General features: G+C 39.3%; 1 protein-coding gene across 12 annotated transcripts in view; it reads left to right on the forward strand.

The window, feature by feature from the left end:
- Positions 1 to 14,993, forward strand: part of ZMYND8 (zinc finger MYND-type containing 8) — a 98,865-nt gene extending 83,872 nt beyond the window's left edge. For 10 of the 12 annotated variants that reach the window (XM_034413837.3, XM_087889139.1, XM_087889140.1 and 7 more), the window contains 6 exons: positions 1,277 to 1,357; positions 3,483 to 3,561; positions 4,215 to 4,454; positions 4,554 to 4,711; positions 6,168 to 6,257; positions 13,610 to 14,993. In XM_034413837.3, the coding sequence (XP_034269728.2) occupies positions 1,277 to 1,357; positions 3,483 to 3,561; positions 4,215 to 4,454; positions 4,554 to 4,711; positions 6,168 to 6,257; positions 13,610 to 13,711 (750 nt within the window). In that variant the 3' untranslated portion in view covers positions 13,712 to 14,993. The remainder of the gene's footprint in view (positions 1 to 1,276; positions 1,358 to 3,482; positions 3,562 to 4,214; positions 4,455 to 4,553; positions 4,712 to 6,167; positions 6,258 to 13,609) is intronic. The other 2 variants (XM_034413843.3, XM_087889142.1) reach the window with 1 other exon arrangement.
- The last annotated feature ends 11,264 nt before the right edge of the window (positions 14,994 to 26,257 follow it).

Here is a 26,257-nt window from a genome sequence, read left to right on the forward strand (position 1 = left end):
AAAAAATTACCAGACAAAAAAACAAGAAGGGATTCCATACTGTTGTTGAAAATAACTATATGGACACATCTGTAAAGTCACCAGGAGTCAAAGTTGTTTTGAATAAATCCTTATTCTCCCTATAAAATCTACCTCTGTGCTACATGTGTGTGTTTCTGTGTGTGTGTGTGACATTAGATAACAAAGATCGATATAACTACATAACAACAGTGGACAGGGCCAGTCATGGCAGGCCTGCTTCAATGGCTCATTTGCCTAGAGCAGACACAGATCCTTTCTATTCCCCCTCCATCTCATTTACTTAATATGCATGCACACACACACACATTCACTCATCTTAGCTCACCTTCTCTGCCAGCGCATACTTACCCCTCCGAGACAAATAATCTGTTATGGTGAGAATTTAAACTGGTCCCCATAGTGCTTAGTGGAACTATGTCAAATTTTCCTTGATTATGCCCTTCCTAGGAACATGCTAATTTGAATGTTCAAGGCTAGTTCTAAGTCTTACTGCAGAACTGATAAGTAGTCTTTCATAGAGTTTAGATTATAGCATTGAGGACAAAAGGTTTAGAATGCAAAGTGAACAATAACCCTCAAGTTATCTAGGTTCTTCACTTGAAGAGCAAGGCAAAGTCAAATAATGTTTTAGTCTTCCCTCTGATCTGGGTTATATATATATTGATATAAATGGCATGATACCCATATTTTAAAGCAAACAAAGAGATTATAGGGTCTGTTTTTGCCAAGTCTCCTCTATAGTTTTTTGAACCAAAGTTAAGGTGCAATGCCAGATGGTTTCCTATGGAATACATTGCTAGGTAGCTGCTGGAGATAGAGCTGCTGCTTTTGTTTGTCAAGTGAAAGCAATGGTAAGCTTGGAAGTGGGGAGGATCCTGTTTACATTAATACCATGTTTCCCTGAAAATAAGACCCTGTCTTATATTTTTTTGAACCCTGAATTAAGCGCTTGGCCTTATTGCCATGCACTCAAAAAGCTTGATTGGGTTTATTATCAGAGGATGTCTTATTTTGGGGGGAACAGGGTACTTGTGCTTTAAATTTGGGGATGGGAATACATTCATTGCTCTTCATCAGGCTCAGTTGCTTGGAAGTAACATTTAACTCTGGAATGGCAAATGAATGTTAAGTATGAAAACTACAACACTCATTTTATATTCCAGTATAATCCTTTTCATCATATCTGGTGTAAACAAAACTGAAGGAGCTCTTCCCAGTAAATAAATGTTTAATTCTGTATATTTTTTTTAAACAGATGATGGATGCTATAAAAGGAACAATGACTGAAATATATAATGACCTTTCAAAAAATACTACTGGAAGCACAATTGCTGAGGTTCGTATTCTTTACTGTCTGCCTAGGGCTGTCCTTGAAAGCCACCTAGAAGCTACAACTGATCAAGAAGGCAGTGGCTAGTGTGCCACTTACTATTCCTATGTGATACTCCTACTATCAGAACTACTATATTATTAGTTACTTTCCACATTAAGTTCAAAGTCCTGGATGTCACTTATAAAACCCTACATGACTTGTGACCTCAATGTCTTTGGAACCACTATTCCCAATGGTTTCTGCTCATCCAATTAGATCTGGACTCTCTTTGGGCACCTCTGAAAGGGTTGTCCCCTCTTCTTTAGAACAGCATTACCCATCCTCCTCCCTGACATTAGACTGGCTCTCTCCCTGTTAGCTGTCTGGAAAGCTGTTAAAATCTGGTTATAGTGTGGAATTGTGATAAATGGCAGTATACCCTGCTATGGTATGTGTTTGGAGTTTCATATTCCCCTAGCATGAAGTGTGTGGTAATTCTTATGCTTTTGTTGCTTATTTTATTCTCTTACTCGATCGGGTTTTCCAAGCTGCTCTTTGGAGCTGCATTTAAGCTATAGTTAAAAATCTTACCTTTAAAATATAATATTTGTGTTAAATCAGGAGTATATACCTATTGCTTGAGGACCATTGACAGTTCCTAAAAGTCTTGATTATAATCTCTAGACACTCTTCAAAAATTAGTATCAATACAATGTTAATGTGACAGAAAGGGAGATATTTAAATATATGGGGAGCAGTCATATTAATTGAATAGTCCATGTGGGTACTTGACTTGGCTTCCTCCACTTTGGAATGCAGGCTTGGCACATAACTAGTTATTTTATCTGATTTTACAGAGAACTGTCCTTAATCATTCACAAAATTCAGTTCAAAATGCTACAGCCTAGCTAGTAAGTTCAGCCTAGTTTGTGCATATAAAACCTCTGCTGCAGGAACTACACTGGCCTCCTGCTGCAATTGAATCTGTTGGTAGCAAACTTTAAAGCACTTTGTAGCTTAAGGAAACTCCCTACTTCAAATAGAATGCATCCATCCAATGAAATCCAAAAAGAAGGCCTTGCTGAGCAGTTGCTACTCTGACTGTGACTGTTATTCCTTCTTGGGGAAGTCTCCCCCACCCCCCCAAATAAATTACCCTCAGAGTTATAGCCTGTCCTGTCTTACTAACATTTTGGAGAGCCATGAAGACCTGGAATGGAAGGTTTATAACTGCTCCTGAAAAAAATGGTGTTATATATGTTTTCAGGAATATTGCAGATTATATGTTCTTTTGTTTTTTTCACCTTAAATATTGAAATCTTGTAAACCATTCAGAGTAATCTAGGCTGGGGCCCTGAAAGATTGAGGAATAACATAACAGCCAAGTATGAAATTAATGAAAGTTGTACAACCCTATTTCAAATCTTCTGTTTCTGTCTCTGCTCTTATGTCAACTCTTGAAATTATTAATCGGATGCTGTGTGCCTGAGAGAGCACAGTAAAATGAAGAATTTATGTCATACGGCTGAGACTTTCTATGCTAAAAGTAACAATATAATAACATTACTTCATGATAGATACAGCAAACTCAGTTTTTAAAGATTTTTCTAGTACCTCTACCAGAAAAAGTAGTAAAGCCTAGCCTATTGCACAAATTATCCAAGATCCAGTTAACATTTGGAAATACTTAATTCACCATATCATTATATCGGATTGTGTGTACTGAATACAATACAATACAACTTTGTGTTGTGAGGGATAGTATTTACTATAAGGCAGGAGAAACAAGTATATGTCTTTGGGAAGAGCTTTATTTACTCATGCACATTTGCCCTCCTTTCTCTCTATTCCACTAGGAGAAAGAATAGGTGCCATTATTTATTTTGCCCAATTCATAGAAAGCATGTTTATTCTGATCTTATTAACAACACCGAGATATTTTTCCATGAAAGTGATTAGTTTCTAAATAAAGATTGTCATCCATGCAATTGGATTTCCTTTCATGGCCTCTCTCCCTCCCTCTTCCCTATGCACCCAGATCTGATTTAAAGAGTCCCCCCTCAGAAACAAATGTGGGGATAGAGGAGAAAGAAAGCTTTTATTCTATTTTGACTGACACTCCTGTTGTTATTGTTTTTTAATATTTCAGATTCGTCGTCTGAGAATTGAAATTGAAAAGCTTCAGTGGTTACATCAGCAAGAGCTCTCAGAAATGAAACATAATCTGGGTATAAAAACAACATTATTTTTGTTAAATATTTTCGTGATTCATGGCCCGGCATATAAAGAAACATCTGTGCTGATCTGTTTTTCATATAGATAATCAATTATAGAAGTCTAGCTCAGTTGTCACAGTATGTCATCATGATAGTTAATAAACCTTCTAAATTGATTGGTAATTATTTCTTGAATGTCTTAAGATCTTATACAATAAGATTACATACATAAGTATACACATTATCAGAGGTGGTATTCAGCAGGTTCTGACCAGTTCTGGAGAACTGGTAGTGGAAATTTTGAGTAGTTCGGAGAACCGGTAAATACCACCTCTGACTGGCCCCGCCCCCATCTATTCTCTGCCTCCCGAGTCCCAGCTGATCAGGAGGAAATGGGGGATTTTGCAGTAACTTTCCCCTGGAGTGGAGAGAAAATGGAGATTTTATAGTATCTTTCCCCTGCCACGCCCACCAAGCCACATCCACAGAACCGGTAGTAAAAAAAAAAATTATCCCACCACTGCACATTATAATGTAAATTTGTCTGCCTTTATTGTAATAAATCAGTATGTTTTGATTTCCCTTAAGGTAGCTTACCATTATTACTTAACAGACAGGCCATTTAAATTAGTTGTTAGATTACATGCTGTTCATCTGTTACCTAGAACTCACAATGGCTGAAATGCGACAAAGCTTAGAGCAAGAAAGAGATCGTTTAATTGCTGAAGTGAAGAAACAACTGGAATTGGAAAAGCAACAAGCTGTGGATGAGACCAAAAAGAAGCAGTGGTGTGCCAACTGCAAAAAAGAGGCCATCTTTTACTGTTGTTGGAATACCAGCTATTGTGACTATCCTTGTCAACAAGCTCATTGGCCAGAACATATGAAGTCTTGTACACAATCAGGTAATGGGCTAGTGTTTCTACAGTTACACTGTTTATCTTTCAATCTATTTGTGAATGAATCTCACCTCCATTTTTAAACTCCCTTGGTTTTTATTTTAGCTACTGCAACCCAGCAAGAGACAGAGAGTGAAGTTAGTTCAGAAACATTAAACAAAGCATCCCAACCTGGTTCCAGTGCACAGCCTGCACCTACAGAAGCAACCAGTGCTCCAAAAGAAAAAGAGGCAGCTGTGGAAAAAAGCAAGGAAAGTGTTACAGTAAGTATGTCCTTCCTTGGTGCTTTAAGGTTCCCTCGCTTTAAGGTTTATTTTTAAAAGCTGTACAAAGCAATAAAGGAGATTTTATTTTATTTTATTGAGGGCTGGTGAAATACCTTTGTCTTTATTTTCACCATTTCAGAGATAGCTCTTAAGGATCCAGGATGTATCTAATGTTGTATGTGCTACCTTTTTTTTTTTTTTTATCATGGCATTATGTTATAAATTCTCATGTGATTTTGCCCTGTTTCCACCCACTTGGGATGTAGTGATTGCTCAGGCTCATCACACATATCCCTCAGACTTCTCTTATTTTGAAATTCACACACACACACACACTCTCATACACACACGTGTTCTGTCAAATGCTGAAAGCTGAGTTTTGAAAACATTACCCACATCTTTATCTAATTCAGTATCCTTACTCTTCTGCAGAATAACAGATACTAGAATTGTTAATCATATATAGATAACTATTGTTGTTCTTTATCTTGTATCGGTCAAATATGGGTCCTGGCTTTCTTTTTAAAGCAACACTAGCAGTTACAATAACATTTTATTAACAAGTACATTTCTGATTTCTATCCATTCCTATATGTCCCTGTTAGTTTTTCTTAAAGCACAATAGTACATTCTGTTGAAAAAAATGAAACTCTTTTATCGTGACATTTTATATCAGCTCCACCTCAAGAAATCAGTATCTCTTACAAAACTATATAATTTAATTGCCTTGCTTTATTCTAAGGAAACGTGTCATAGGTCTTATGCATTCTAGAGACAAAGAAAGGATGGCCCAGTGCATATTTAGAATTAAAGACACTGAAAAATACTGTATTTCTTAACAAGAAATTGCTAAATAGTTACCTTACTTGTAATTGTACTGTGCTCTCTGTGATAAGTTTTTTATCATGAAATATTTTTCTTTGGAAATCTCAAATTGCATTCACATAATTGTTATATCTGTTTGAAACATCAAATTGTATGCATTGCTCACTTTCATATTTTAAATTTTGCTTTTATTTATAAAAATGTAACCTGTGAATTCATTAAAATGTAGGGTGTTTTTTTTAAGCCAAGCATTGACATATTTATGGGTTAAATCCAGAGTTTGGTTTCACAAATGGGGGATATTTTGTGAGCAAGTTTCACTAAGAACCAAAAGATGGATAGAAGGTAAATTTTAGCTGCTTCCCATCTATTACAATACCTAGCACTATGTCTCATGCTTCAGGAAGATTTATCAACTCTTCCTTGTCCCCCATAGCAGATTGATGGGGTTTTTGATACAGCAGAGAGGAGGAACCTGTAAAAATCATTTCCCCTCTTCCCCCAGCAGTCAGAGGCAGTCCTTCCATTTAGGAAAGGCAAGATCTAAATCCAAAACCATGTTAATAAATAGGTGGCATTGACATAAAAACTGAACCTTTCACTCTGGTTACCTGTGCTGTCTCTGCAGATAGCAACAGGTGTGACAAGCAGCCAGCCTATAAAGTTGGTCCAGGTACCGCAGACCACTACCTATATACCAACTACTCAACCCACAATTGTAAGTACTGTTTTTGACATTGAAACAGCTCATTTATTTTGGAGGGAGGATGGGTTTTCTCCTGTGTTACCACAATATGAATTCACTGGTCTTAATTCAATTTGCTGTGCAAAATGCTTTATTTTGCTATACATTGCCATTTCTTTTACATCGTACATTGTCATCTAGGACAATCAAAGATTCAAGTTTTATTTATTGATTTAAAATTCTATATTGCTATTATAGTTTCTGAAGCAGTTTAGGGAAAGCTATGCTATTCTTCAGCTGTTGTGTTTTTGCTTTTTTTATTTCAAAATTGCATTAAATTTAGGAATTGTCATGTGCTCTAATTAATTGGTTGACTAAGAAGCATCAGGGACCAGTAGTGAGTAATGGACATGGTGGTAAGGGTTTTGTCAAGAGGGCTAGTATTTTGATGGTGGTAGAGAATAAGAAGGTAGAAGTCAATATGTCACTAGATAGAAAGTGAAATTAGCAGTTAGTTTCTTTTGCTAGCTAATCCAATAACTTAGTTTTCCCAGTGAATTGTTTCAGTTCCACATAGAATTCACCCTTGCTTCTTTTCTGTGGCACATAAATAAACAACAGAATTGGAAACATTTCATGATTTGATCATAGATGAGAGCTGACCTGGCTTGTATAACAAACCTAGTTGGATGAGGCAAGAGGATCTGTTTCAGTAATTAAGCAGGCTAGAGGAAGTTAGACGGAGAGGAAATATGGCTGTGTGTAACAACCAGCTCATTAAGTAATTCACTGATTTATTTATATACTTTCTCAATTAAGTAAGTCTAGGTGGCTTATAGGATTCTAGGTTCTAGGAGACTTCCACATCTATTTCAGCCTGGACTGTCTGGTATGACTCAGGAATTCATAGCAGCTGTGACATTTATGACATTGGATCTTAGAGGCAAAGATCTGCTGGCTTACTCACTTGGTCTTTTATTCTGGCTGAAAGAATGATTCATGGGTGAATTCCCATTGTCATGAATGGACCACTGCCTGGTTAAGGTAGGACTTGCAATCACTCTCCGTCTGTGCAGGGGTGGAGAACAAATTCAGCTTGCTTTTCCAAACAGTTTCTTGAATCTGCTGGTTTTTCCAGGAGTCATAACACTGTTTTAGAATAGATTCTGCAGGCAATTCAGACAATGCTTCATTGAGTTCTAGAATTGGGAATTTACTAGAGTGGTAGACACAACTGCATAAATACCACCTTCCTTGTTTTAAAATCTTCCTCATGGTATGTAGTCCATGGAAGAGCACTGTGGAATGAAGGAGAAAGTAAGATGGGTAGAACACTAATGACAGACAGTTCATTATAACACCAATAAGGCACAGCATGGAGGTCATTTGAGAGTCTGTGCTATGGCAATTTATACAGAAGGAAGTGATACTTTGTTTCATGACCATATCTAAATATTCTTCTATAGTTGTTTAAACTTGTGGGACAATTAACATTCATTAACTAATGAATGTTAATTTTAATTAATACTAATTAATTAACCCTCAGTCTCTGAATTTGGAATTGGAACTTTCCATAGCTTTCTGTGATACATTGGATGTCAGTTATTTTCTAGGTATAGTACAAAGTGTTACGTATTATTTGAATGCCTTACATGGATTGATCCTAGGTCACATGAGAGAATACTTTCTCCTACAAGATTTTCACCATCTAAGATAACCAATGCTTCCCACTAGCCACTAAAATTGCGCATTGGATTTTACCATAGATTAATGTTTTAAATATTCTGGATATTTTAAATTGTTAATAGTTTTTTTTTATATATCCAAGAAATTTGGTCCCGTCAGTGGTTTAGAAAATAAACAGAGATAGAATAGAATATTTTGAAATTTCCTTATTGATATGGGCAGTGATGCTCTTAGTTTAAGATTAGGCTAGGTTTACAATTTGGTTTGTACTCCATCTAGTATCAGGGAAAGTGTTGGAAAGTGTCAAGAGTTTTATGATGTAGGCTGTTTTGCATTTCGAGGGCATTGATGGTAAGGACAAAACAAGTATTTTAAGACTTGGAAGCCTCCAGTCCTCCGGAAGTTAAAAATATTTTAGTCCTGTCAGAGAACAAATATGCTATTAGATTCCACATTCATCCTAGACCCATGTGTGCCACAGGTGGCACGTGGAGCCATATGTGCAGGCACACGAGCCGTTGCCCTAGCTTAGCGCATGCGCGCGCGGGCCAGTTGATTTCTCGGCTGGCCCCGCTCACACCATCCCTCCCCTCCCAGGAGACTCCACGTGGCCTGTTTTGGATGCCAGGTAAGAACAGGGCTCGCGTGTAGGCTCTGGGCGGGCATTTTCGGCCTCTGGTGGGTGGAGAAGGCCGTTTTCGCCCTCCCCAGGCTTCAAGAGAGCCTCGAACCTTGGGAGGGTAAAAACGGGCCTTCAGGCTCACTGGAAGTCGGGAAATGGGCTATTTCTGGCCTCCAGAGGGCCACCAGGGCAGGTGTGGAAGGCCGTTTTCTCCCTTCCCAGGCTCCAAGAAAGCCTCTGGAGCCTTGGGAGGTTGAAAAATGGGCCTACCGAGCCTACCAGAAGTCTGGAAATGGGCCGTTTTCGACCTCTGGAGGCTTTAGGGAGGCTTGCTACACCCCAAACTGGGCGCGGGGGAGGGATTTCGTGCATGCATGCATGGGGGGATTGAATTATGGATGTGGGCATGCCCACGCGCGACTCCCCCTGCTTTTGGTACATGACGGCCAAAAGGTTAGCCATCACTGTCCTAGAGGTTGCATATCATTGAATTGTGTCTTTGTTCCATGCCCATATTGGCAATAAGCATGAACCTCATTTAATTTTTTAAGCTGGTGCTTCTCTTCTCCCAAAATCTTTTAATCCTCATTAAAGGAATCCAGAGAGGTAATAAAATCTCTCAGGAACTATGGGGGTGGGAGTGGTGATGGCTGACAATTGGAAATATCCTGTGCTAAAAATTTTGTAATTTGACCTGCTTTATGCTACAATTGGAAAATGATAATATGCAGCATTCTTCAACTAAGGTCAGTGTTTGTACTATAGGTAGACCTAATTTACCAAACACAATTTCAACTGATTGCTAAGCCACACAGTCATTAAGTGTAATGTCCTGTGGCCATGCCAACTTATGGTCATTAAGTGTGATATCATGTAATTGTAACTTGCAGTTTCTTGGCGGCTTCTCCATTGACTTGCTTGTCGGAAGCTAAATGTGAAAGTTGTAATGGCAATCACATGACCACAGGATGCTGCAACCATCATAAATATACATTGGTTGTAAAGCATCCAAATTATGATCACATGAGCACAAGGATACTGCAGTGGCAGCAACTTCAAGGACTGGCTGTAACTCTCCTTTTTCAGTACTGATTGTCATAAGTTTGTTACTTACAATTAGTCAATAACTTACTATTGTTAGTAAGTGAGGACTACCTGTTCATGCTTACTTGTTTGTTTTCTTAACTCAGTGGTTGACCAGACTGACTGGGATACAGAATGCACTAATTCAGTCTAGCCAACTATATTTAGCCTACCATGTTATATAAACTCAGTTAAAATCATTTATTTAGCAGATGTGTTTTGCTGTGCATTGCTGGCCTTGTTTGACAACCAGGCCACCATTTTTCAATCATAAAATACTTATATTTAACAGTCAGGTCTGATTTTGGACTCTCCTTTACTTTGTGAATTGCAGTTTAGCTCATATGCTTGTGGTGCTGAAACTGCAGTATCCTTCTGTCATAGCGTATCACATTTTCCTCCCTCGCTGCTCAGATATTCCACCGATTGGGCTATGATCCACTGTCATTGGACTGACTGGGTGCCATTCAAACTTCCTCTACAGCCTGGTCACGCCCCTTTCTTCTGCGCATGTCCAGTCTTTTCACTCAGTCACAGGTGATTAGACTGGTGTGCTTTTGTTCTTGGCTTAAATTGTTGCAAATAGCAGAAATTTTGGTAATTTTTTTCTTCCGAGAGTTGTGGATTCAACGAGATACATTGTGTCGGTGCTGAGCAGCTTCGGCGTTTCCCGGCTGGGGCGCCAGCTGCTTTCAATTAAATTTGATACTATTTAGCGCTGCGCGGCTTTGGCGGTTTCCCAGCTGGGACGCCAGCCGCTTTGACAGTTATTGGGACAGCACGAGGGAGGAGGACCTGGCAACGGTCCTAAAGCAGCCGTTTGAGCCGCGAGCGAGAAGAGGGTTATTTGGCTAGCCGGTAAGACCGCCCTCGCTCTCGCAACTCTCTGCCTTAATTGTTTAGCTTCACAAGCGGCTTCGGAGTCCCTGCATTGTAAGCAAACTCCATATATTAACAAAGCATTTTTCAACGAAGTTAACAAAGGAGGCTGCATTTGAAGCCGAGTCGGCTTGAGGTTCCGATCTCGCGCTTCTATTTGATCTGATCTTTTAGCGCCTACCCGCCTATTGCTTAGAGCGGTCAAGGGCAGCTTTTCATCTAAGTCGTTGGTGGACTATTAACAGCAATTGTGAGGAGTCATTTACAGACGCTGTCTGGCATTGTGTGACCTCCTGAAAACTACTCTCAAAGGAAAGTATAAAATTTTTGGTTATTTTAATTATTTTAATTATTTTATAAACAATGGCAGAGGTAAATATTTCATCAGACTTAGATCAGGAGGATTCTCCTCCTAGGGTACCATCCCCTAAGCCTAATAAATCTAAGAAGGGCAGAGCCAGGACCAGGGGTATGTCTGAGCAATCTATGTCCAGGCAAGGGGACAAACCTTCCAGAGATGATTTACGCAGACATAATGCTCTTGAAAAACAGTTCAATAGAGCCAGAATGGCAGCTCAAGCTATACCTCAAAGAGAGGTTCAGGAGGTGATTTTACCTCAGACTACTGAAAAAATAATATATCCTGACATAGATGAGGAAGCAATGATTTGGCAACAGGCGGATTTGCCATCAGAAAATCAAAGTTTGTCTATGGCTGCTAAGCCTATGAATACAGAATCTCAAAACAGGGCCACAGTGGGGTCAGTTCAACAGACTTTTGTTCAGGCTAACCCTGAGGCCACATTCACTCCTATGGCCGCTGGCCTACGTGTTGGAGAAGGTCTATTACAGAGTCAGAATTTGGATTTCCAAGCTTTACTTTCACAAACATTTTCTCGCATTTTCCAAGCAGGATTGCAACAATCAGGCTTATTATCAGAACCTATACCATCAACATCTTACAATGTGTCTCAAAATACTATGCAACACTCTGTAGTTAATTGTAGTCAATTTGAGGAGGAAAATCCAGAATCAGACTATTTGAATGAATTTGACTTATCAGATGAGGAGGAGTCAACTTGCTGACTTCCCACAAGCAAAGTCAAAGAGGAAGTCAGCAGAAAGCCAGATGCTGCAGTCCTTGCTTAATGACCTGTGTGGTCTCAATGTCAGCAATTGTGATGACACATGACACGTGCTGTCATGCTTTACCACTGCATTTCTGAGCAACAGTATTCCAGTTCCCATTGCTGTCATAATCCGAAGACTGACTCTGTCCATATAAGAAAAGTTTTTGCTAGCATATCAGGGAAGCAGTTTGACAGCCTCCAGCTTTTGCTATCCTTTAGTGACCAAAGTTTCTTTAAGGAAGGAAAGGAAAGGAACAGGAGTGCAGGTGTGATTGATTATTGGTGAGAACTGTACTTTCTAAGAGCACCTCAACTGTAAATAAAATAATTTGGTAGAGGGACCTTGGCTGACATCAACATACATCTCACTGGTAGCTCCAAATGTGCAGCATATACATTTACTCTCATGTATGTCATCATAATATTGATATTCATATGCTCCATGGCATGCCCAAATTCATTAATTCTTTTTCTTTAAATACTAAAAATGTTTTATTGTATTAGTTTATTGTATGCTCCTAGAATAATGGAATGCATATTGAGTTTGCTAATGAACTTACTGGGTGGGCTCATCTACCATTGTACTTTTCAGAATGAAAAAAAATTATATATATAAAAGCCTGTTTCAAAGCCTGAATCTGAAATATTTACATATTTTACATATTTACATATCTCTACTGTACCCTATTCTTGCTGCTGGTAGAAATTTATATAAACTCTACTCTTCTAATCCAGTTCTACCAGCAGCAAAAATAGAGTACAATAGAGATATGTAAATATTTCAGATTCAGGCTTTGAAACAGGCCAATCCATTTTTAGTTAAAGTGAAACATTTTTGTGATGGTAAGAACAGTCCAACACCTTGTTTTAATTTCAAAACTTCAAGCTAGAAAAGTTTTGTTTTTGAAATATTTGGTACTTCTCTGAAAGACATCTTTGAGAGGTGACGAAGAATAAACAATAGTTCTAATAAGTGTGTGTGCATACATACACGTACACACACACACATATAGTGCATTCAGAAAGTATTCAGACCTCCTTCACTTTTGTCAATTTTGTTATGCTGCAGCCTGATTCTACAGTTGTTGAAAATCATTTTCCCCCTCATAACGACAAAATGAAAACAGAATTTTAGAAATGTCTATAAATTTATTAAAAAGAAAAAACTGAAATATCACATTGGCATAAGTACTCAGACTCTTCACTCAGTACTTTCTTGAAGCACCTTTGGCTTCAATTGCAGCCTCAAGTCTTTTTGGGTATGACATGACAAGCTTTGCATACCTGGTTTGGGGGATATACTGCCATTCTACCTTGCAAATCCTCTTAAGCTCAGTCAGATAGGATGGCAACTGTCGCAGGACAGCCATTTTCAGGTCCCTCCAGCGATGTTCAATAGGGTTCAAGTTGGGGCTCTGGCTTGGCCACTCTAGAACATTCACAGAGTTGTCCCTAAGCCCCTCCTGTGTTGTCTTGGCTGTGTGACTTCAGTCAGGTGTAAAAACATGTCAGCAATAATGTAGAGAAATGGGAGTCACCTGAGCTAAATTTCAAGTGTTGTTGCAAAGGGTCTGAATACTTATGCCATTTCAGTTTTTTCTTTTTAATAAATTTACGGACATTTCTGAAATTCTGTTTTCACTTTGTTATTATGGGGTACTGAATGTAATTACTGAGGTATTCATTGTTCTTCACTAAAAGTCAGCATATTGATATATTCAAAATGTTAAACATCTACTCTATTGTGTCATTTATTGTTAATGAATTACTTGCAAATATATTGAAAAATATGTATTTGCAGGCTTGAGAATGCATATTGTGGAACCAAACACTAGTGTAAAAAAAATACTCTGTCTTGTATCATTACAGAAGTAGTTTACAATGGTGGTGTGCAATGAAGTCTTTGATGATAGCCTATTTGAATTTTTTGCATGACACAGTTCTTCATTTCTGAGACGATGTATCTTTTTGTTTTAAATCTGCAGACCATTCCGGTAGTAGTAAGTCCTACAGCTGGGACCATGGCAATGAGAACAGGAGTTCAGTACGTTCAAACGACAATGCCTGTCCAAGTACGAAGAGTCTAACTGTTAACAAAGGAGACCAGGCAACTGTTGGAATAATAATAATCTCTTCATTAGAAATGTGAAAAAATGCCTACAGTTTTTTGGATTAACCTCAAAGGTTGAGACTTTTACCTTTGTACATGTGTACAAAGCAGTTAACTACACTACATTAATGTAAAGCATTAGTGTTGGCTTTAAAAAGCCGGAGGACTGGTAAAATTGATGGTAAATCTATACTGTTGTAAATTATGTACAATTTGTGGATGACGTTAAGAGTGCCATCCCTTTTTTATATTTGTACTGACTTTAGCACATGTTGGAAATTTGTGAAGGAACGACTAAATCAGGCTTGCCACAAATGTCATCAAGAGGAATGATCTTCTGGGAATGACAGTTGCACATAGAAACCATTCTTCCTCTTTAGAATTTAAAGAAGAAAAGAGCTGAAGTACTTGGCTTGTATTTGGAAAAGAAGACAATGCCTTGTGTATGCAACTGAAATTAGTGCTGGCGTTTAAAAAAATAATAATTTTCAATCTTTGGGTCTCAAGTACATTAAACAGCAAATTTTGTGTAGCGTATTTAATGTGAGAGAGAATGTTTACAAAAAATAAAGTTTTGTTAATACTAAGGAAAAGGAAGCAAGAACCTTAATAGCAGTTGGCAATACAGTAATCAAATATTTTGGACACAAGTGGATCTGGAAGATATCCTTCGTACTGGGTTTATACACACATACACATCCATACAAGATTTTTTGGAGGACTTTGGAAAAAGGGAACACAAGAACAAGAAATGGCCAGGTCACTTGGAAAAATGAGCAAAAGACATTGATGCTGGGCTAGAGCATGTATTATGGGATTTTTTTTTATGTTTTTATGTGAGCATGAAGCAGTACAGTATGAGAGAGAAAGTAATCCATGAAAACACTGTCTGTTACACTTATACTGTAGTATCATTTTGTATGTTGTGTAAACAAAGCATTGAACAAAGCAAGATGATGTATGTATATGAGCAAATTTAATTGTATGATATCATTCCAGTACATTTTGCTGTACATTTTAGTCATAATTGATTTCTCCCATTGTTTATAAAGAATGCAGTCTGTACAGTCTCCAGCTAGTATGCACATTAGAGGAAAGAAAACAAAATGAACAGGAAAAACAAATCAAGAGCAGACTATTTGTGAATTGCAGTTGTGTCAAAGATAGCCTAGCTGGCCTTATTTGTGAAGCATAATTGCTTTTAGCATATGGAAGTATTTTTTCACATTTTCTTTGTATAAAATTTGTATTAAACTAAATATCTTTTTTGCTTATTGTGTTTCTTTATGACTAAAACAGGTGGCACACACGAAACTACGGGGCTTCCATTTTTGTCTGGGTTATTTTTAAATCAAACATAATACTAGATTTCCATTTTGTTTGTGAAAGGCTGGAACACTTACATGTATCTTTCAAACCTCACTTTGTTGCATTTGTATTCCCATCTTAGCTTCTAAATTAACTATTCTCGGATGGTTAGTGCGAAGTACCCCCAAAGCACTATATCCTCCTCCTCATACCATATTAAATACAGGAACCTATTTGATTAAAGAAAATATTTAATTTTTGTTTGTTTGTTTGCAAATGCTGTAATATTTTTTTAAAAAAAACTACTCAGGAACAGTAATGATTGGTGCACTATTGGTATAGCTGAAGGTTAGGGACAGATCACAGAGAAAGTCTATGTGATTGCTAAGAGTCAGCACTGACTTAACATATAAATTAGTTAAGAAACAAAAGGTGAGAAATTTACTATATTTCAGCTGTTTCCAAATATTGTAGGGAGAAATAGAAGTTGGCATTTCACTAGAAGAGCTTCAGTTTCAAAATGGAAGTCACTAACTATACCCAATGAGATGAAATTTAAAGAAAACGATGTCAAAATGTCAAAGTGAAGCTCATTTAGTAATACAGGGGTATTACTGTTTCCTTAACTAACTACCTACATGAATGTTAATAGCAGTCTACTTTACCTTAAGCTCAGGTTTTATCATGTTTGTCATGTTTACCGTGTTATCATTCACACAGTGTGTATTCTGTGTGGCATTTTTACTTACACAAACCACCCGGAGGCAGTACATGACTAGTTTTATCCTATATTGGGACTCATCAAATTTTTGCTGCCAGATCTTCATCATGAAGTGTACTTGTGAATTCCTAATTCCCCATACTCTTTAATGTTTCCTAGAGTCACAACTGCAATTTTGATGATCTAGAAGTCAATTATATTAACCTCATGCTGAGCGACCTGGATTTTGCTTTTATTTCTTCTCACCCCATGGCAAAAGCCCCTCCTGTATAATTCCATTAACACAGTAGCACCATTGGTGGAAATTAAATTGCTCAATGTTATCAGTATGGGATAAATTTAGATCATGTTGTTTAGCATAACTGAGATGGAAGGGAAAATAATCTAAAAGTTATCCAACGGGGAAAAATGGGACAATTTTAGTTTTTCGCTCTTGGTGAATTGATAGTACCTAGTTTTCAAGAAGGAAGAACAGTTTTAGGAAAGCAAAAGACAAGGGATGCTTAGCCATGGCAAATACCAGCTGCAACACTTTCCTTGTTATGAACACAGAATTTATGACAAAATCCAAGTGTTTATTAAGGAGGTATTGAGTCACTAGTTTAGCTAGGTCAGTGATGATGAACCTAGGATACACACATCAGAGACAACAATCCATGTTTTGGTTGAGACAACAGTTCACTAATATCACTGTTCTTGCATGATTTTTGGAGGCTGCCAAGGCTATACAGTAATGGGATATGCTTCTCAGATGACCACCAGAGTTTTTAGAAATTGCTTGAGAAGGTTGTGCTCTATCATGGTCTCTGGAACCTCTGAAAATTGCATTAAAATGTGTTCTTTTACCTGGTTTTTGGAGGCTGCAGATGTTTCAGAAGAGCATTCTTCAAAGCCACTTCAAGGACAAAGGCTTGTGTGACCCAGAACAGCCTCAGATAGGCCCCAAGTTCCTGTCAGTAGAAAGACCGTATGTGGCAGATCTTGGGGATCATAAACATGATTGGACTATATTTTCTTAAAATGAATATAAAAGAATTGTTTTATCTTTTGTTTGCGGGGTACATGCCAGCAAAGACAAATTAGATTTTTTAAAAAATTTTTTGCTACCCTGAGCCCCAAAGGTTCACCATCACTGAGCTAGTTTGATTGCACTGATTTGATGTGAACCTGTAGGCATCCACATCCACAATCTCTTGTTGCTTTCATGAAAAGATGAAAGCAATGTTTCCTCCATTGTGCCTGGTTCTGCCCATTCCTACTCGAGTGAAACATCACAATGCATGCAGCAGGATGACACCGCTCCACTTTTATTCTTCTGTTCCCCCTTACAATATCCTGTGGGTGTGTGGAATTCTTTCTTCTTTAAATATTTAATAGTTTGGTTCCATTGATTTCACGTGGAAATGTCCCAGGAAAATCTTCCCCGCATACAACATTGTAAAGTTTGCATTTCTGGGTTTTGAGCAGAGAGATTTAATAGACCATTTTGTTTCCTCATGAGATGCTGAAGGCTGCATCAGGACAGGCCCAAACATCTTGAGACTTGAGCCTAACTGGCACCATGTAATTGCAATTACAAAGGCAGGGATGGGATTCTGCCAGTGAAATTTTAAATTATTCTAAATCAGTGTTTCTCAAGCTTAGCAACTTTAAAATATGTGGACTTCCATTCCCAGAATTCCCCAGCCAGCCTGCTTAGCAATTTTAAGATATGTCAGCATGGCTAGCTGGGGAATTATGGGAGTTGAAGTCCACATATCTTAAAGTTGCTAAGATTTGAGACACACTTTTCTAAACGGATAATCACATTAATCTGTCAATCCAAACAATGAACCTTGTGTCCCTTGGCAAGACCAAGCACATTTACAATAGTCTTTTTAACATTTATATTTTATTGTGGTTTTACTAATTTAGGTGAAATGTTAATATATATTAACAACAGCTGGGTCGTGAGGCTCTGGCTCATGACCTGGCTGAAGACCTGGTGGCCGCCTGGGATAGGGCGGCCATTGGAGCTTTGGACTGTGTCGTGCCTTTGCGGCCTCTGACCCGGCGCCGATCTCACTTAGCTCCCTGGTTCTCCAAGGAGCTGAGGGAGATAAAGCGCCGGAAAAGACGCCTGGAGAGCAGTTGGAGGGCTAGCCTTTCCAAATTCGACCAAACACTGGTAAGGTCTCATATTAAGACCTACCTAGTGGCGATAAAAACGGCAAAGTTTAATTATTTTTCCGTTCTTATCGTGTCTGCAGATAACCGCCCGGCTGCCCTGTTCAGGGTGACCCGCTCCCTGCTCCATCCGGGAGCGTGGGAGGACCCCTTGGAGGGCAGGGCTGAGGGTTTTGTGCAGTATCTGCATGACAAAGTCGCTCAAATTTGGGAAGGCCTGGACTCTGACTGAATAGATGCAGGCAGGGTGACGGAGACAGGTCTTGAGAGTGTTATCTGGGAGGGGTTTGACCCAGTGACCCCTGAAGACGTGGACAGGATTCTGGGTAGACTTAGCACGGCCACATGTTTATTGGACCCATGTCCCTCCTGGTTGGTGCTGGCTTTCCGGGAGGTTACACGAGGCTGGCTCCAAAAGGTTGTCAATGCTTCTTTGAGAGAGGGCTACTTTCCTGCTGCCTTGAAAGAGGCGGTGGTGAGGCCCCTCCTCAAGAAGCCCTCCTTGGACCCAGCTGTTTTAGCAAATTACCGTCCAGTCTCCAACCTCTGCTTTGTGGCGAAGGTTGTTGAGTGTGGTGGCGCGACAGTTCCCCCAGTACCTGGATGAAGCGGTCTATCTCGATCCGTTCCAGTCGGGCTTCAGACCTAGGCACAGCATGGAAACGGCATTGGTTGATGATCTCTGGACGGCTTGGGACAGGGGTTGCTCCTCTGTCCTGGTCCTGTTAGATCTCTCAGCGGCTTTTGATACCATCGACCATGGTATCATGCTGTGCCGGTTGGAGGGGTTAGGGGTGGGGGGCACCATGTTGTGGTGGTTCTCCTCCTTCCTCTCTGACCAGTCGCAGTTTGTGTTGATGGGGGGCCAGAGGTCGACCCTGAGGCGCCTTGTATGTGGGGTGCCTCAAGGGTTGGTATTCTCGCCCCTTTTGTTCAACATTTATGTGAAGCCGCTGGGTGAGATCATCCATGGTTTCGGGTTGAAGTACCATCAGTACGCTGATGACACTGAGCTGTACATCTCCACCCCGGACCACCCCAATGATGCCCTTGACGTGATGTCCCGGTGTCTGGAGGCCATACAGATCTGAATGGGGAGAAACAGACTGAGTGGCTGTGGCTTCCGGCGTCCCAATATAGTCAGCTGGTGCCATCTCTGACTATTGGGGACGAGTCGTTGGCCCCCACAGAGAGGGATCGCAACTTGGGTGTCCTGGATGCACAGCTGTCTTTAGAAGAACATGTGGCCAGGGGGGCTTTTTATCAGGTTTGCCTGATTCGCCAGTTGCATCCCTGTTTGGATCGGGACTCATTGCGCACGGTCACTCATGCCCTCGTCACTTCCCGCCTGAACTACTGTAATGCTCTCTAAATGGGGCTCCCCTTGAAGAGCACCCGGAGGCTCCAACTGGTCCAGAACGCGGCTGCGCGGGTGATTATGGAAGTGTCATGGCGCTCCCATGTAACACCTCTCCTGCGTGAGCTGCAATGGCTCCTGGTGGTCCTCCGGGTGCGATTCAAGGTGTTGGTGACCACCTTTAGAGTGCTCCATGGCTTAGGGCTTGGATATTTACGGGACCGCCTTCTGCCACCAAGAGCTTCCCACCAGCCAGTACGCTCCCACAGAGAGGGGCTCCTCTGGGTGCCGTCAGCCAAACAATGTCGACTGGCGGCCCCCAGGGGGAGAGCTTTCTCTGTGGGAGCACCTGCCCTCTGGAATGAGCTCCTCTGGGAGATATGGACAATTCCGGATTTACGTACTTTCCATCGGGCCCTCAAAACCTTTTTATTTCATCAAGCCGGGCTGGCCTAATCTCTCCAATTGTGTAATTTTAATTTGGATTTTTAAATGGGGGATTTTAACTGTCGGGCCAAATTGTTTAATATATTTTAAAATTGTTTTTAAATTTTGTATTTGATGTTTTTTACTTCTGGCTGTTCACCACCCTGAGTCCTTCGGGAGAAGGGCGGTATATAAATTTAAATATTAAATTAAATTAAATTAAATATTGCTAGTCCATGTATGATATGCCATAAGCTAAATAAATAAAATACTATGGTCTATATTTTGAGGAAAGGCAGTCTCCCGTATCAGAAGCAGGAAATCATGTTTTTGAAGAAAAATCATTTTCTGTATTGGCTGTATTCCAATTCGGTGGCTGTATTCCAATTGGGTAGATGGGGAAAACAGCCAGCTATGCCCTACTGCAAAATGAACAAAGCATATTGTAATGTAGACAAAGGTGAAGAATCCTGCTGGCTCAGAGTGAATTGTGAGAATTTGCTGCCCTCGTGTGTTCACATTTGGGAAGATTGGAAAGTTAGCATCGAGGGCATGTGCAAGGTGTGATCTTCTATATCAATGTTTCCCAATCCCTGGAGTAATAAAATGAACTTCCAGAATTCCTCAGCCAGTATGACTAATTTTCATGACTTTTTAAAATGAAGTAAATCTGCTTTGTGATGCTTTTGCAACGTTCCTCCACTCACAATAATTTGTCACTGGGAATGTGTTATTGAGAACAGAGGTTCTCAGCCTTTATTGAATGACAATAAAGTCACTCCAAGAGAGAGATGGGCAGTCTCTAAATTTGATATAAATAAATAAATAGTACTGCTTTTTATTCTTTGGCTAGTACCGTGTTTCCCTGAAAATAAGACTGGGTCTTATATTAATTTTTGCTCCAAAAGACACATTAGGGCTTATTTTCAGGAAAGTACAGTACTAAATGCAACTGTCTGGCTGACAATCTTAAATGGGCTTTTTTTTGGGATAGGCTTTGTATTACGAGCATCCTGAAAAATCATGCTAGGGCTTATTTTCCGGTTGAGTCTTATTTTCGGGAAAAGGTACATTTAGAGACCCAGTGTTTAGTGGCTCAGAATTATTTTCTGCACCCTGAGGAGGGCTTGTGCAGTTTAAGAATTTCTTCCCATCACCATTAGATAATATTAATTATGACTTGTTTCAATTCCCTTTTCTAAGCACAGGTGGTCCTTGACTTACTTCCATTCATTTAGCAATCATTCAACAGGACTGAAAAAATCCTCACATTAATGTGATCAAAATTCAGGCACTTTGCTTTAGTGTATTTGTATTTATGATAGTTTCAGCATCCTTATGAGATCACAATCTGCAACTTTCCTAGATGGCTTCTGACAAGCAAAGTCAATGTGGGAAGCTGGATTCGCTTAATGACCTTCTGATTTTTTTAACACCTTTGATTTAAAAAAGTCATAAAATTGGGTGTAACTCACTTAGCAACTGCCTTGGTTATCATCAGCAATTCTGGTCAAAGTTGTGTTCGTAAATTGAGGAGCATCTGTATGCCACTCAAAATTAAGTTGGAGCAATATGGACATAGAAACTTTGCAGTTTGTTCTCAGGCTAGGATTATGGCAGAAAACAGATTGGGCCCTGATGGCCTTTGAGTTTTCAGTAATAACCCAGTAATGTTCAGACTATTTTTTTTTTCAGATTAGAAATCCAAAATCACAAATCCAAAGAGGCAATGTCTTTGCTAGACTGATTGAAGTTTTATAGCATTTTGAGATCACAATTTTGAGATAATCTTTGAACTGATGACATTGTATCTGAAATATTTAATCTAAATTTTCAGCTTCTTCCTACTTTGTTTCATGATTTTTAATATCTTACCTGGAAAACATAAAAGCTGACTCTTTTATGACTCTTTTTGGTTAATATTAATAAAGGATCCATAAGAAACAAGCAGAGCTTTGATTGTACCATTGTGGTTATTGTCTTCTTGGCCAGATCTCACCTCTTGCTCCATTAAGAAATCCAGATTAAAGTATCCTCAACACATGGTTATCTGGTCCCATGATGGCAAACCTATGGCACGTATACTCAAAGTGGCACACGAAGGCATGTCACCCAGCACGTGTGTTGTCTTCTGGGTTTCTGGTGCAGATGCGTGCGTGACGATCAGCTGTCCTTCGTGTACGCAGCAGTGCTGAAAACTGGTGTGCACATGTGCACCGGCCAGCTGATCATTGGGGCGCATGCGTGCTAGAATCCAGAAGTTAGGCTTTTCCGGAGTGCGACCCCGATGAGCATGCACGCACATGCACACGCAACATTTCCGCATGACCTTTTTGGCACCTGGTACCAAAAAGTTTCACAATCACTGATCTAGTCTTTCCCAGAACACATCTGGCTAAATAGACCCCTCCACCTCAAAGTGACAGTTCATCCATTGAATTGTTCTCACTCTATGCATCTAACTTAACTATATGATTTAACAATTTTATCAAGACCACTGAAAATAGAGAGTAATGAACAGCTCTCTCCCAAATTATTCCCAATAAGTTTTCCCAATTCTTAATATTGCTCAAGGCAGCTTTCCTTGGTTTGTGCTCTACAGATAAAATAGGTAACCAGCTCCTTTTGTAATACTAGCTGGGAATCCTGAGCATTGAAATCCTAAACATCTGAGCTAAAGTTGCAGAAGGTAAAGAGACAGCAACAAAATCTCCAAGAGCTTTGGGAACATGTGAGAGATTCAAGGCATTGGAGAAGCACTTGTACTACTTTAGTTTGTAGTGTACAATGACCATTGTTTTCTTAGGAAAAACAACAACAAAGGATAAACCTGAAAAAGGGGCAAATCTGAAAGAGGCTCATAAGGATAAAAAAAGTTTTTGTTTATAGCTTTGCTTTATAAAGGAAAATTTAAGAGCAAAAGCAAGAAAATAGTTAAATTAAATCTCAAGAACAGCTCTCTGAAATAAAGGACTGCTTTTTATAATAATAGGACATACGGTCATTTTACTGTAAAGGTATATGGGAATGACCTGAAGTAAGAATTGAAGTCTACACAACAGTCTGATCAATGAAATCTGAGTCTGCGGAGGGATGGGGATGGAGAAAGCATCTCAAAAGGGACCTTCGCTAATTTTCAGGAGGGTAAAAGTAAGGGAAGAGAGTAAGGGAAGATTTGCAAGATTCTGTTACAGTATTGTAATGTTACAATAAAGTAATGTTAGGACTCCTGGTTACTGTTTCTTGCCTGGACTACTTCAAGGGGCTGACATACCCTGAAACTAGCATAGTTTACATTCTGCTAGTGAGAATGAAAAGTTTGCCTTAAAAAATCTAAATAGCCAGTTTGTTTTTTTTAAATAGTCCCTCCCTCTTCCCCAGCTTTTTTCCCCTATAAATTGACTCTGCCACTTTTTTTCCCTACTACATTAAATTTAATTTGAACATTCTTAACTGAGACAGGATCACATTCACGCTTGCACAAGACATCTGTCTGGTTTATGGCTGTTGCCTGTATCTTTTCTATCACAAAGGACAACTGCAAAGGGCACTCCCATGGAGCACAAGTACTGTGGGAAGCAAGGGAGAAAAGGGCTGGGGTAACAAAGCACTGTAGGAGCAGAAGGGGTAAAATGCTGAGAGTCCATTCCCTTGGAAACGGCTTGCCTTTCAGCATTGCAAGACGAATCTTGTCAAGAGCAATTTATTCCTTTTATAATTATAGCTTTCCCGGCTGCAGTCCCCTTGGCATCTGTGCTGCTAGGAAATGGGGAGAGAAGCAGATAGTCACACCTTTCCAGGAGATCAACATTCACATCCTTCTGCCACCAGCTGAATTACAGCTTCCAGGACAAAACACAAAAAAGCAAGCCTGGACTAGTTCTTATAATTTTCCCCACGAATCATGGTTTGGGAAATATGATCAGTGCACTTTAAAAACAAAGCAAAACAATATTAACTGCTGCATCATCCCTTAAGAATGTCTGGAGAATTGGAATTGCTATCCGAGACAAAGTCACAACAAACCAACTAGAGTTAGTGCAATTTATTTCACTGCCTAGTTTTTTGCTCGATATAAGCGTGTTATATGTTTGTATCAATTTTTTTTCTTCAATGCTACCTTTGTACGCATGACAAACACATATTTTGTTGTAGAGCACAAAGCTTTTGGACAAGTTGACTTCCTATTGAGGGACGTTGAATAGACAGAATTCCTCTTTTCTCTCCACCCCCCCAATAATTTCTTATATAACAGTGGTGAAATCCAATTTTTTTACTACCGGTTCTGTGGGCGTGGCTTGGTGGGCGTGGTGTGGCTTGTAGGTGTGGCTTGGTAGGCATGGCAGGGGAAGGATACCGCAAATTCTCCATTCCCATCCCACTCCAGGGGAAGGGTACTGCAAAATCCCCATTCCCTCCCCACTCTGGGGCCATCCAAAGGTGGCATTTGCTGGTTCTCCGAACTACTTAAAATTTCCACTACTGGTTCTCCAGAATCTGTCAGAACCTGCTGGATTTCACCCCTGTTATATAATCTTTTTAATGTAATGACAGACAGAATTGATTAAAAAAAATAGTTCTTTTATCATTTGGCTACCAGGTGTTTTTCTGTTTGCTGCAAAGACTCATTATTTCGGATAATAAGCATTATTTGAGGGAGATTGTTGAGTAAAGCAACAATCTCCCTCAAACGGTGGCTTTGGTCTTCTATAAAACTATGGGATTAATCCTAAATAGAGCAACAAACAGCAGTCAAAGGGGGTCTGCCTAATAAAGCCCAAGCAGAAGGTCCACTTGATCTCTTGCCATCCTCTCATTCCTGCATGAATTCTGAGCATCTTCTGAAACCCGAGCTCTTATTTTAACTAATATGCAACTAGTAGAAGGAAGATGTCTTTACTGATTTTAATTCAACTGTATGCAAGATAGGTAATTTGCCACATAATCTCAAACAATATCATGGGTTCCCCAGGAAGATCTTACGTTTCTTAATCATAATATAAAATTTAGGATCTGAGTGAGAAACCTGAAGCTCTGTAAATGTTACTGAATATCTGTTCCAAACATTTCTCATGATTAGCCAAGACTACATAGGATTGGTGGAAAGTGTAGCTGAGCATCTTAAAAGCAGGAAATTAAAGGCAGAACATAACTATATCCTCAAACTATTAAAGATTTTAGTAATTTGAGTACTTCTATAAAACTGATAAGATCTGAAGAAAAGTCCTAGCAGACTGCAATGCCCATCTTAGCCCAGCATATTCTTACTCATAGTGCTCAGTCACTGACTATGGTGTACTCACAAGCAGAGGATGGAGGTGCAACTGTCTCCTATCATTGTTCCCATACAACTGGTAGTTGGAAGATGGTTCTTCTCCAGCCCCCACCCCCATCATAGCAAAAAAAAGAAAAGAAAAAAAGAAAAAGAAAAAAGATCCAGGAGATAAAGTTACCATCTCCAATGGCCTTTGATAGACCCGTCACCCGTCCTCCATGAATTTATCCAGTACCATTTTGAAGTCATCCAAGTTAGTGACCATCACCATGTTCTGTAGTAATTGATTCCATAGATTCTGTTCTGTGCAAAGAATCCTTTTCATCTCTTCTTCCTATCAGCTTCATTGGATAACTCCTTGTCTTACTCTGAGACGAGGAAAAACATTTTCTTGTCCACTTCCTCCATATTACATTTGTTTTCTTTATACACCTTCATATTCCCCTCCCACAACATTGCCTTTTTTCCTCAAACTAGAGTTCCAAATATTCTAATCTTTTCTTGTAAAGAAGTATCTATATCTCTGAGATCATTTTCATTGTCCCAGAAGGTTTTCTTCTAATATGCAGATTCTTATCCAACTGTGTCAAGTGTTTTGAGTAACCCTGCTAAATTCAAGTCAGTGAGCAGGACACTTAAGAGATCTTCTATCATAATGATCACCCAGTGTCAGTATCTCCTGGAAAGATCTCCCAAATCTTTTTTTTTTCTAATAGCTCAGACAGATCCATCAGCAAATATGTCTTAGGAATGCTGGAAGTATTTTTTTTCTCATAATAAAATAATAATTTATTAAACTTGTATGCTGTCCGATTCATAAAATCAATTCTTTAATGTCACTGCTCCGTCTTCAATAAAACTGGATTCCCAAAGGTTTGTAATTCCCAAATAAGTGGCAAAGCTGGCTCCACTTGTTGATAACTGGAGTAACTCAGTTTTCTTTTTTTTACTTCTCCAACAGAAATAATTCTCAAATCTCTAGTCTGGTACAAAGGATTATCTAAGTTTTTCCATCATTCACTACAGTTTATTGCAGCATTCTGCAATCTGATTTGTGTTGAAATAGGGTTGAAATTTCAACACAAATTTATAGTAATAGTATAATATGGAAACACTAGTGAAATGAACTTTAACTGGATAAATATTCTCCAGATATGTTAACAATGCTCGCTGGAAATTTGCTGGAGTTACTATTTCAACACAAATCAGATTGCGGAATGTGGAAATAAACTATAGTGAATAATGGGAAAACTTAGATAATCCTTATTAA

This window comes from Pantherophis guttatus, chromosome 3 (assembly GCF_059756535.1).
Source record: "Pantherophis guttatus breed Tessera chromosome 3, ASM5975653v1, whole genome shotgun sequence".
NCBI classification, from domain to species: Eukaryota; Metazoa; Chordata; class Lepidosauria; order Squamata; family Colubridae; genus Pantherophis; species Pantherophis guttatus.